General features: G+C 42.4%; 1 protein-coding gene and 1 long non-coding RNA gene across 3 annotated transcripts in view; one reads left to right on the forward strand and one right to left on the reverse strand.

Annotated features, from left to right (window-relative positions):
• The window catches only part of TMC5 (transmembrane channel like 5), a 36,304-nt gene that overhangs the window by 17,380 nt on the left and 6,756 nt on the right, over positions 1-12,168 (reverse strand). For both annotated transcript variants that reach the window (XM_080981017.1, XM_080981016.1), the window contains exons 2-9: positions 10,985-11,157; positions 9,179-9,396; positions 8,249-8,356; positions 6,147-6,254; positions 4,427-4,526; positions 3,574-3,655; positions 1,665-1,913; positions 216-367 (exon numbers count right to left, since the gene is read on the reverse strand). In XM_080981017.1, coding sequence (XP_080837143.1) covers positions 216-367; positions 1,665-1,913; positions 3,574-3,655; positions 4,427-4,526; positions 6,147-6,254; positions 8,249-8,356; positions 9,179-9,396; positions 10,985-11,061 — 1,094 coding nt within the window. In that variant the 5' untranslated portion in view covers positions 11,062-11,157. The remainder of the gene's footprint in view (positions 1-215; positions 368-1,664; positions 1,914-3,573; positions 3,656-4,426; positions 4,527-6,146; positions 6,255-8,248; positions 8,357-9,178; positions 9,397-10,984; positions 11,158-12,168) is intronic.
• The window catches only part of LOC308463135, an 83,035-nt gene that overhangs the window by 551 nt on the left and 70,316 nt on the right, over positions 1-12,168 (forward strand). The window lies entirely within an intron of this gene.

Here is a 12,168-nt window from a genome sequence, read left to right on the forward strand (position 1 = left end):
TGTTCACTACAACTTCCATCATCTCCAACCACTGGCCACACTTGCTTGCGCTCATAGGAGTTGGAGTCCAATATCTGGAAGACCACTAGGTCTCCCATCCCATCCCAGCTTTCAAACAAGCGATCATTTTTAGCACTCAAGAATATTCTAAAGAGCAATTCCCCCCCCCCACAGAGTCACCTTTAAATCCAAGAGAAATCTAAATCTCACTGTACCTGTAGAGCAAGCTTAAGAAGCAGATAATAAAATAAATTCCTATGGTGAAAATGTAAGCCAGCTGCATGTAATACGGAGAGTTGTTCTCATTTTCAGTGATGGTAGTATTGGTGTAAAAACCATAATAGAGCACAGTGTTGCTAAAATAACCCTGAAAAAAAAGAAACATAAATGTGGCTCAAGCAGGTTAACGAAAGGTTTCAGTTATGAACGTGAAAACGCCATACAGTGCGGGGGTTGTTCTGTTTTGTAACCTGAGAAACTATGACACACGCTATTGGTTACATCATTGACATGTCACTGAGAGGATAAAGAGGAATGGGGTGCCTGTGGCCCCCCAGATGTTGGGATTCCAACTCTCATCAGCTCCAGCCAGCATAACCAATGGTCAGGGATGATGGGAGTTGGAGTCCAACAAAGACCTCACCCCTGGAGTGATAAAGCAATGCATGCACACTTTTGCAAAAGGGTTGTTCACTACATCACAAGAGCCCAGATTATGAAGAGCAAGATAATGAGACAAAGGATGGAAGGAAATAAGACCCCACCAGATGAGCAGGGTATAAATAATAAAATTATTTCAGCAGAAATGCTTTGGAGTTCTGCCAGAGGTCTAGAACACAGCACGGCTGTAACTGCACTGCAAAGCATCTGCTGACAAGAAAACCCAACTGCTAGCTGCTCAGGCTGTGGATGGCTGCATACAGAATTTCAGAAGGTTTAAAGGGAGAAATGGAGGGGGGGGGACACACAGATGCAGTGTGTAGTCCTCCTTGCACCAACTTATAATGGAATAAGCCAGACTGCAAACACTGAAGTAGACCATTGATCCAATCCAGGTCAAAATCCAATCAAAAGGGATCAGGAGAGTCTACTTTGGAATCTGAGGACAGATTCCTCCTCCTTCCCCATTCCAAGTGCGTGTGAGAAGGAGACCAAATGAGATTGGTTGGTTGGTTGAATGAATGCATAAATTGTGGGGAGGAGTTGTGGTCCAGTCAATTTTAGACATGGTCTCTGTCTCCGCCCCTAGTACAGTGGTACCTTGGTTTACAACTATAATCCGTTCTGGAGGTCCATTTGTAAACAAAATAGGTTGTAACACAAGGCACACTTTTGCCAATGGGGCCTCCAAAATTTTTTTGTTCATAATCAAAACAAAAACAAAAAACAAGGGCTGTAATCCAAAAAAAGGTTGCAGACTGGGACACGCACTTCCGGGTTTAATGTGTTTGTAATCCAAAACGTATGCAAACCAAGACATATGCAAAACAAGGTACCACTGTATGTGGTACCAACACCACTCCCATTACACAAAAATGTAGTCCAGCTCTACTTTAGGCAAGCTATATTTTAGAAGTCCTCTGTAGCACAAGGCTTAATTATTGGGGGGGGGGGGGGGGAACAAGCCCATATGAAACCTATTACTGTTTTAAAAATGCACTTACGGCTCCAGTGAAAAACTCCAGCCCCAGGAATGATAGGTTATTTGCTCTCGCTGCTATGAGCTGAGGGATCGCAATAAAACTGAAGTTCACAAGGAATGAAAAAACGTTGAACATCAGAAGCCATGTCAGGAACACGAAATAGGAACCGACGCTGGTCCCAAACTTTCCGCCAATGTCTTTTAGAATCTTCTGCCAAAGTTTGAGGAGCTGAAAGCAGTCTGACAAGCCGTTTTTAAACTGTCGAAAGGACTAGGAAGAGGAAGGGGGAGAGAGAGAGAGAAAACAAAGCATCAAGCCTTTGGGTAACTTCTGGGCCGATTCTGTTTTTGTTTGTTTGCTGCTTTAAAGCAGGGGTCACCAACCTTTTGAGACTGACGGGTCAATGCCATCTGCATTAAGCCCAACTTCAGTTCATATGTGATAAAATGTATTGCGACAAGTAGTATTTTTATCATAAATACTAAGGGCAAACTCAACCCTCCTTACGTAGCTGAACCAATTCCACACGTGCAAGAGTGGGGAATTGACGAGATTGGGGGGAAATGTGAAGATTTGCAGAAATTGTGGGTTGGGGAGGGGGGGCTTTAGGAGGAAACAACCCTGGGGGAGGGGAACCCTCACTTAAAGAAAAATCCCAGCACAGGTACAGACTGCTGGTAAACAGTTGGGGGGTGAGAAGGAGGGGACGGAACACTTCATAGGAGCATTTATTGCTGCAGCATTAGAGCTCCCACTTGCCCTTTATTGCTTTATTGCTAGAGGTACTACTGGTAACACAAAGAGCAGTGAAGGCAACAAACACTATATCTTTCACTGATAGCAAAGTTAAGTAGGGCCAGGCAGTAAAAGGCACTCCTTCTCCCAAGTCAAGGTGCATAGTACCCAGGGCAGGTTAGATTATTTGGCCCCTGAGGCAGATGATCACACAAACCCCTTTTTATCTCTCCCTCCCTGGCGGTACAAGAGCAATACGGTGCTTCAATCATTATCATCATCATGTGCCTAACAAGTCTGCTGCCCTTTCATGACCTGTTTAGCTGCCTGAGGTTATTGCTTCCCTCAATCTATGGATGAGGGGGAAAATTCTGATTCTTTTTGAATTTTAATAAAAAGCTGCTACACCCAATACACAAGCAAACCATAGTTATCCTTTGAAATTCAGATTTCTCAAATTTTGCAGTGCAGTTCTCCAACCAAATAATGTTTTTCAAAAGAACATGTATTCAGGAAAGCACTCACAAAAATGCATATATTACAGAAAACAGCAGTGCACTATATTGGGGAGAAGTGTTTACAAAAAATGTGCATTTAGTCAAAATGGCTGTATTTTTGTATGGGAGCAAAAATGGGAATTTTAGGAGAGATTTGCACTAAAAACCTGACAGACTTTCATGAAGCGTTGTTGTTTTTTTAAGCTGCAAGCAACTGTGAAAATGTGGAGAGCTGAGATGAAGATTGGAGAAATGAGAAAGTGAAATGGGCAGATTCACCCACCTCTAAGTTTGTTCAATGATAGGGCCGGACTCCAGGGCTTATTGCAGATGGTCAGTTATATAAACCAAGAAACAGTAGGATCCTATGCCTATTGACTCAAGAGTAAGTCTCACTGTATCAGCAAGGGCTTACACCCAAGTAATCAGGCACACAACCTCAACCCAAACCTGGCAAAGCTTTCCTGACCAGATATTTTTTGGGGTGGGGAAGATAGTTGTATGTAAATAGAGGGCATCAACACACCACCTGCATGCTAATTTTGCAGTAGCTAATGGTCCACTTCTATTTATCGGATTTGGCAGTGCCCAAAAGAAAACCCCACCACTCTGAAAGGACACCCTCACCATATCACATCAACATTCTTTAAACATTCCCACGGAACACTTCTCTCTCAATGACAGCATGCAACACTTACCAAAGCTGTGTTGTAGAAGCACTGTGAGCAACAGTTAATCTGCCTGTGGGACTTCCTGGTTTTCTCCATAAGAACGCTATCCCTGTGGAGTTGCAGGTGGCAAAAATTATATGGGGGAGGGTTATTTCCAAAGTTTTGGCTTGCTCTAAGCAAGGCTAATGCATATCTCTAATAGCTTTTTGCATGTTCAAGGTATTCACTTAATTACTAGAAGTTTGGGAACTAGCAACAAATCCTAATCCCTCTCCCATCTCACTCTCACTCTTTTGGGTAGACCTAAATGGGACATGGGTGGTGCTGTGGGTTAAACCACAGAGCCTAGGGCTTGCTGATCAGAAGGTTGGCGGTTCGAATCCCCGCAATGGGGTGAGGTCCCGTTGCTCGGCCCCTGCTCCTGCCAACCTAGCAGTTCGAAAGCACAAAGTGCAAGTAGATAAACAGGTACCGCTCCAGTGGGAAGGTAAACAGCGTTTCCATGCACTGCTCTGGTTCGCCAGAAGCGGCTTAGTCATGCTGGCCACATGACCCAGAAGCTGTACGCCGGCTCCCTCGGCCAGTAAAGTGAGATGAGCGCCGCAACCCCAGAGTCATCCACGACTGGACCTAACGGTCAGGCGTCCCTTTACCTTTTTAAATGTTACACTAGCAGACATTGAAGTCTTATTAGGTGTATAATGGCACTTTTCATTTCCATTGGCAGTTAAAAAAAAGACATCAGAAGGTTTTGGTTAGCTAGTCACACACAAAAAAGTATGTGAACTTATAATTAAGAGAACATATTCTTAAATTTTTGGCCCCCTTTCCAGTCAAACCTTTTCCAAAGAACCTGCAACCACCAGTGATTTGGCCTTACCTGATCTCTCTTTTTTCTTTCATAGGCTTTGGAATCTTCTGGATTGCTTTAATCCTTTCACTGGTAGACATGTCCGCAAGATCACCAATTAACTTTTCTTCTGCAAAAAAAAAAAAAAAAAAAAAAGGATTTGACTCCACTTATAAATCACTTCCCATAATATATTTCCAAGTTATTTCACAATGAAAACAGCTAATATTTCTATATATGCAAGCAATTAAACGTATACAAACAATTAAAAACAATGTTACATGTGAAAAACAATCAGAACAAATACAGATACAGACTGGGATAAGATATTTTAGAAACTTGCTTAAAAGCCCTTCAGACAGAGCAGGCCCTACCAATAGACAAGAGCATCTGCACTATACATTTAAAGCACTAGGATACCACATTAAACAGGATTCTTTGGCTTCCCCAAAGAATCCTGGGAAATACAATTCATTAAGGGTGCTGAGATTTGCTAGAGACTCTTATTCTGCTCACAGAGCTGCAATTCCCAGAATTCCCTGGGAATAAGGATTGTTAATAATAATAATAATAATAATAATAATAATAATAATAATAATTTATTTATACCCCGCCCATCTGGCTGGGTTTCCCCAGCCACTCTGGGAGGCTCCCAAGAGAATATTAAACACAATAAAACATCAAACATTAAAAACTTCCCTAAACAGGGCTGCCTTCAGATGTCTTCGAAAAGTCAGAGAGTTGTTTATTTCCTTGACATCTGATGGGAGGACGTTCCACAGGGCAGGCACCACTCTGGAAATTGTAGCTCTGTGCAGGGCTCTCCCAGCAACTCCCAGCTCCCTTAACCAACTTTGGTTCCCATGATTCTTCGGGGGAACCAAAGAATCGTGGTATCATAGGGCTTTACATGTACAGGGCAGGTGTGGCCAGAGTGATGCGGCTGCCTTGGGTGACAGGCGCAGGGGAGCAGCAGCAAGGCGCTGTGCAGAAAGAACTGGGTGTACCCTCCAAATAGTCTTGCTGCATTCAGGAGTAGTGGAAGATGCTGTCCCGTCAGCCAATGTTGAAGTAAGGTTCAACTTTGAGGCTTCTCTGCATGGAATAACAAGGGGTTGCCACGTTGTCCCTTGCCTTGGACTCCTCCTTATAGTTCCACAGTAGAATAATTCTTTAGAAAATCCCTTCCCCTCCCCCCAAGAAAATTATTGCTGTAACAAAAGGAAAGGAACACTTATTGTGGCACAGTACGATTGCGTCTTGCATGGGGTCATGTTCTGGTGATGGTGTGTATATGCAAAAATGCCTATACATGAACCACCCCGTTGGAACTGCCCTCAAACAACCATCCTCAACTTCCAAGCAAGATGGAGAGCTTATAAGCTCTCCACCTTGCTTACTGGGCTCTGGGATGCTCTCATGAGATCTCATGGGACCATTTGAGTTCCCGCGAGATCTCGCAAGAGCAAGGTAAGCAAGTCCAAGAGCTTAAAATCTCTTTCCGCACTGGGAAAACCCAGCACAAAAAAGGAGCTTTTAAGCTCTCCACCTTGCATGCAATTAATTTTCAGGATTTCAAGCAGCTGGCTTTGAACCACATAAGGTTGAAATCACACAAGTAAATTGGGTGCAAGATGCAATTGTACTGTAATGATTTAATAACACATTGACCAACAACACTGGGACTCTAAAAATTCTTTCCATAGGAAACCTGGGAGGAATGAGAGAGAAGTCGGAAGAATTTATTTACCATCCTTTTTCTTGGTCTCTTCATATCCTGGGTCTGATCGAAATAGACTAGACGGTGTCATGAAGACCATATCAACTTCTTGCCTGTGACGTCTCTGGATTAAGTGAACTGAGGAATTAACCAAAGCACCTTTTTAGTGAACTTTACAAAACTTAATAAATGAAGCACTCATCTAAATAGATTTGTTTTCATACAGCTTACCTTCCCAGTGTAATATGCTAGAAGTCTACTGTGGGGAGAGGTAAGGTGTATGAGAGCCTAACTAGGTTATATAAGATCACTTATATAAGCTGTTAAGAAATTTTCTTATATGTTATTTCACAGTTTCCCACTTTAAAAAAATTAAACTGATTCTTTTCCTTTTCCGTAACTGGTTAGCTAAAACCCTTGAGTTTTCATTACCAAGTTCATAATAGGATTGTTTAAGATATTGAATGGTCACAATTTTGGGGATATTTAGTGAGTAAAGCTGTTTTATTTTCCCAGGTAACTGTCAGTAAGCACATTTACTAGATGCAATTTTATGTTATCCTGTTCCTAAATGTCTTCAACTAATGGTAAGCAAAAGACTTTACTCTCTTGTTTCAGTGTACTGTGTTACTGATAAGAGTACCCCAAACCACAGCCTTGAAGGTATCTCCCATACCAGTCCTGGAGTATGAAGACCAGTGTCATTAAATGCCAAAAGCCACTGGGATTTCCTTAAGCAAGCTTTGTTGAACCAAACAGTTCTGCTGTTAGGAAATTTGAACCTGCCAGCATATGGGCAGCCAATGCACCCCCATCAATTAAGCCACGGGATTGTGTTTACCTGCTATATTCAGTTATGTGCATACACTTCAAAATTTGAGAGCAGCAGAATCTGAATACCATGGGTACTTATACCTTCCACTTCAGAGCCAGAAGATGCAATTAATTGGTCTCTAATGGTCTGGGAACAACATGGCATTTATTCACTGCAATCTTCCTTTGGCAAATGATTTTAAATATTATTCCTGGCCTAAGTGGAGGTGGAACGTCTGAAGCATCTGTTTTTAGGTAAACCTTTTCCAGGTCTTCAACAGTCTCCATGTTTGAACTTAATAAATTTGTGGTGGCTGAAGTATTTTTGCCCCAAACAAATTTCTCCTGCAACCACTTACAGTAATTGGGCCAGAAGGCTTTGTGTCCAATGTGCTGCCTGGATTCTCAATATTTACTTGTTTATTATTCAGTTGGTTCTTTGGGGAATCAGTTTCACCACACAGAAATAGGAGGTTTCAATAAGAAAAGAGGATCTTTTGTTCTGTTATGAAGAACAAAATAGCTTGATCTTTGTCTCTCATGAATGAAAGACATTACTACTTTGAAGGGAAATGGCAGATCTTAGCTTGGAAAGAATTTCATCCCCATCCCTAACATAGGGCTGCCATATTTCAAAAATCACGACTCAAAAACCGCCACCGAGCCCAAACAGCCCAAGCCAGAGAGTTTAAAGACATCACTCACAATAGCATTTCTTGTTTTATGCTGAGGTAGGACAACTCACTCTGAGGAAGAAAAATCACACTGTGGAGAATGACTCAGGTCCCATATATCTGAAAGACCACCTCCTTCCCCACAGATCCTCTTGGGTACTGAGATCGGCACAGGGGACCCTCATGCAGTTAGTTCCTCTGCCCTCGAGGAGGGTGACAGGACAGGGCATTCCCTGTGGTGGCCCCCAAGTTGTAGAACTAGAAGTGTGTCTGGCACCGTCATTACCAGTATATAGCTTCTGGAGAATGCTGAAGGTGCATGTTTTCCCCCTGGCTTTTGACAACTGAAGTATATGTTTTTATGATTGTAAGCTGTTTTAAATTGTTTTTAATAATGTGTTTTAATTCTGTAACCTACCCTAGAACCTAAGGGTGAAGGAAACAAACAAACACCAGGATACATGATCTCTATATCCTTTAGAATATACTTCAAAAATCTTTTCATAATCAAATGATATTTGCCTATTCAGTAAATTTTCTTACACAGTATTTAAAATTAAAATCAGCTGTGAAACCTACTCTGAATAATTTTTGATATCAAAACTTAAAAGTTTCAACAATGCCATTATATCCCACAAACCTTACCTCCATCAGGCATATCACCCAGTCTATGTGCATAAGGATCATTCAGAAGATTATTAGCAGCAGGCGACCTCTGTATTAATTCTGGTTCATACTCAAATGAAGGATTAACTAATGAAGAAAAAAGAAAAGCGCAGAAGCAGGTTGCATCTCTTCTTGTAGTCCACACACACACACACACACATATCCAGGGGGAAAGCTAGGACCCTGTAGCATTAGTTTTCTCTGTGTCTAGGGATGTTGTACATTTTTACATGGAAGAGCATTCAATCACCTATATGCCCCGCCTCCACTCTGACACAGTACAGCCCAAACCCAAGTGACAGCCAGGGCACAACCAAATTCACAAGCTGTTTGTGCATGCACACACAAGCCCACCTTTTCCAATTTCACAAAAAATAAAATTGCATATATTCAGAGATTTTACCCCAGTTTTTCCATCATGTGTCCTTTTTTTGGTGGGGGGGGGGGGAGCCTAGAATTCTGCTGAAGCCAAAATCGTAACTCACAGCCAGGCATCCCTAGTCCCGCAGGCAGCTGTGCAGATACTTATACAATCAAAGTATTAGATATATTACAGTATTCCCTGCATTTCGGACACGCAAGTTTTAGAGGGCTGTTGTCATTTAGCCCAAAATTGCACCAGCCACACACGGATGTGAAATTTCAACAGGCTTCAAGGATTTTGCACAAATAAATCCAAAACAGTTCAGTATGCACTGAATGCCTACAAAAGGCTGACAAACTGTTTTTGGAGGGATGGAGAACTAGGAAAGATGTATAATGGAAAGGAGCGGCTGGGCTCTTAAAACACCAACACTTCATGTGGAATCCTTTTCTTGCAGTTCCCACTTGCATTGTTCCATTATAGTAACCTCAAAATGTTCTGCGTTAGTCCATTACAACTTGCAAACATAAAATGCAATGACATACTATGAGAGTTTCCATATGGATTTGCACTGGACATCTCGGGCACAAAATCTGTGCGTCTGTATTCATCATCATCGGATGGAGTCTGCATCGAGCCCATAGGCATCAGCACAAACGAGCTCCGTCCTCGTTCTTCCGCGTTGTCGTAATCAACATCGGATTCGTAGGGAGAGGCGCCGTAAGGATTAAAAGGAAAAGAAGTGCTTCTCTGAGAGGGTCTTCTGTGTGAGAAATAAAGAGAGGAGGGAAGTAAGCAGCTACCAGAAAGGATGTGAAATATAGGCATTGCTTAGAAAGGCCTAAAAATGTCAGAAGAGCCCTGATGGATCCGACTACAGGTCTGAAAAGCTAACCAATATCTCATGATGAAAGGGAGTGTGCGTTTGTAGGGACAATGATTCAAAGGCTTCATGATTAGAGGCAGTTCTCAAGGGTGCCATTTGCCCATGGGCGCCACACTGGTGGCCCCAGGACTATCTAGTTCAACTTCCTGTATCTCACAATGGCTATTCAGATACCTCTGGAACGTCAACTAGGTAAGGTAAAGGGACCCCTGACCATTAGGTCCAGTCGTGACCGACTCTGGGGTTGCGGCACTCATCTCGCTTTATTGGCCGAGGGAGCCGGCGTACAGCTTCCGGGTCATGTGGCCAGCATGACTAAGCCACTTCTGGCGAACCAGAGCAGCGCCCGGAAATGCCGTTTACCTTCCCGCCGGAGCGGTACCTATTTATCTACTTGCACTTTGACGTGCTTTCGAACTGCTAGGTTGGCAGGAGCAGGGACCAAGCAACGGGAGCTCACCCCGTTGCAGGGATTCGAACCGCCGACCTTCTGATCGGCAAGTCCTAGGCTCTGTGGTTTAACCCACAGCGCCACCTGCGTCCCTGGAACGTCAACTAGCAGGACTCAAATTCTCCTCCTCACAATCTCCAGCAAGTGATAGTGCGAGGCATGCCCTCTCTGATCTTAGAGGTAGCGTACAGCCCACATGACTAGTTCCCACTGATAGCCTTTTCCCTCCATATAACCACCTAAGAGTAGCCATCTTTGAGCATGACCTGAAAAAGGCTTGGGGAACCTTTGGCCCCCAGCTAGCAAGGTCATGGTGATGGCTGATGGGATTCGAGTCCAATAACATCTGGAGGGCCAAAAGTTCCTTAGCTCTTTTAATGAAAATGTGAATCTAATTTTGAATGTGTGTTGCATACGTAAAATGTTGGTGTCTGTGACACTAGTGATATTGTGTTTTCTGTGCAATTAGTAGAGGTCTCCTCTCAGAGACCAGAAATGCATATCCTAATAAGTCTGAAATGCAGTGGCAATACATGCTCCAATTGGCTGTGTAGTTGTGAAGGAGTTTTCCTCTGTATGTTTGGTTCAAGGTTTCCCTGCTATGTAGAAGGCTGGAACTACAAAAGAAAAGCTCTCTGGTCCTCTCTCCTCAAATTATATACTGTTTTCGTTCATTTTTCTCAGTGAGGTATTATTATCTGGATTTCTTTTCTCTTTGGATTCTGCCTGTGTTACAAAAGTAACTTTGGTACCCATGAGGACTAAACATTCAGTAACAGAATGCTGCCAATCAGGAAACGAAAACAGAAGTCTGAGGAAATGAAATGGTTTACTGGAGAAGGGTGTGTTTTGCTGGCACCCTGAACAAAAATACTTTTACTTGTAATAAATAATCTAGATATCAATGCACAGAATGAGTAGCTAGGTTTATTCTAGGAACATGCATCATTATTTGCTTTGTTAATTCAACAATAGCAACAGCTTAGTCTTTTATATGCTATATTTCAGACTTACGTTCTGTCAATCTCTAGCGTTTCAGAGTGGTGATAGTCTGGGTTTTCAAAGGCTTCATTATTGTAGTGGAAAGACATGATGCATCCAAATCTTTGCCTTTGTATGAAAGATGTTTAGAAATCAACTTGGTGGACTGTTTTCAGTTTTTTATTGGGCGAAGTTTCATCCCGAATCTATTTTAAAAGAAATTAAATTAAAATACGTTCCAGCCAATCTTTCACACTCACACCCTCTTGTTTAACTCTTTAACTTTAACTCTCTCTCAATCTCTTCCCCCCCCCCTCCATACAGAGTTTTCTCAGTTAAAAATCACATACCTTCTCAGAAGTCCTATGAGGAGTTGAACTGGGCATGTTTTACTTTGCTAGTGGGCTCCAGGTCCCCTATCCCTAACATAAGAGTTACACAGAGCGATCACAACTAGTAGCCACTGATACCCTTGTCCTCTGAGTTTCTTTCCTTTCCTTTTAAAGCCATCAAACTCAGAAGCCAGCATGTCTTCTTCTAACAATGAATGTCACAAATGCATAGGGTTATACCCAGTGTTAGCCTGACTCAATGTGCTATAATTCATGGACATTACTTACTGCGGTCCATGAATTTCAGTGGCTATACTCTGTGTTGGATATAACCCACTAAAGACTGTGTGAAAGATAGCTCCATTCATCCACCCCAAATCTACCCGAATTCAACTCATTGGGTGTCCTTGAGCTGTAGAATTTTGGGATGATGGTGGCGGGAAACCACAACAGTATGTTATATGCTGAATACTACATTCCGGTGTGGATATACTACATCAATGAACCATGGTTATGAGATTGGGAACAGGTGAAGGGATTGCATACTTTCTCATGAGAATCCAGACCCTCCAAGTGTCCCTATATTCCAGGGACAGTCTCATATTTACAGAAGCCATCTCAGTTTCTGATTTAATCCTGCTTTTCCTTATATGTCCCTATTTTCATCAGAGAAATGTTGAAGGGTATGGAGTTATGTAACCCACAAGCCAAGGAGATAAGTAACTAGACAACCTTTAGAAGACATCTGAAGACAGCCCTGTATAGGGAAGTTTTAAAAACAAATGTTTAATGGTTTCTTACGTTTTTATGTATGTCGGAAGCCGCCCAGAATGGCTGGGGCACAAAGAATAAAATTATTAATATTATCACTACTGTGGAATGGGA

The sequence above is a fragment of the Podarcis pityusensis genome (genome assembly GCF_964106645.2).
Source record: "Podarcis pityusensis genome assembly, chromosome: 14".
NCBI lineage: Eukaryota > Metazoa > Chordata > Lepidosauria > Squamata > Lacertidae > Podarcis > Podarcis pityusensis.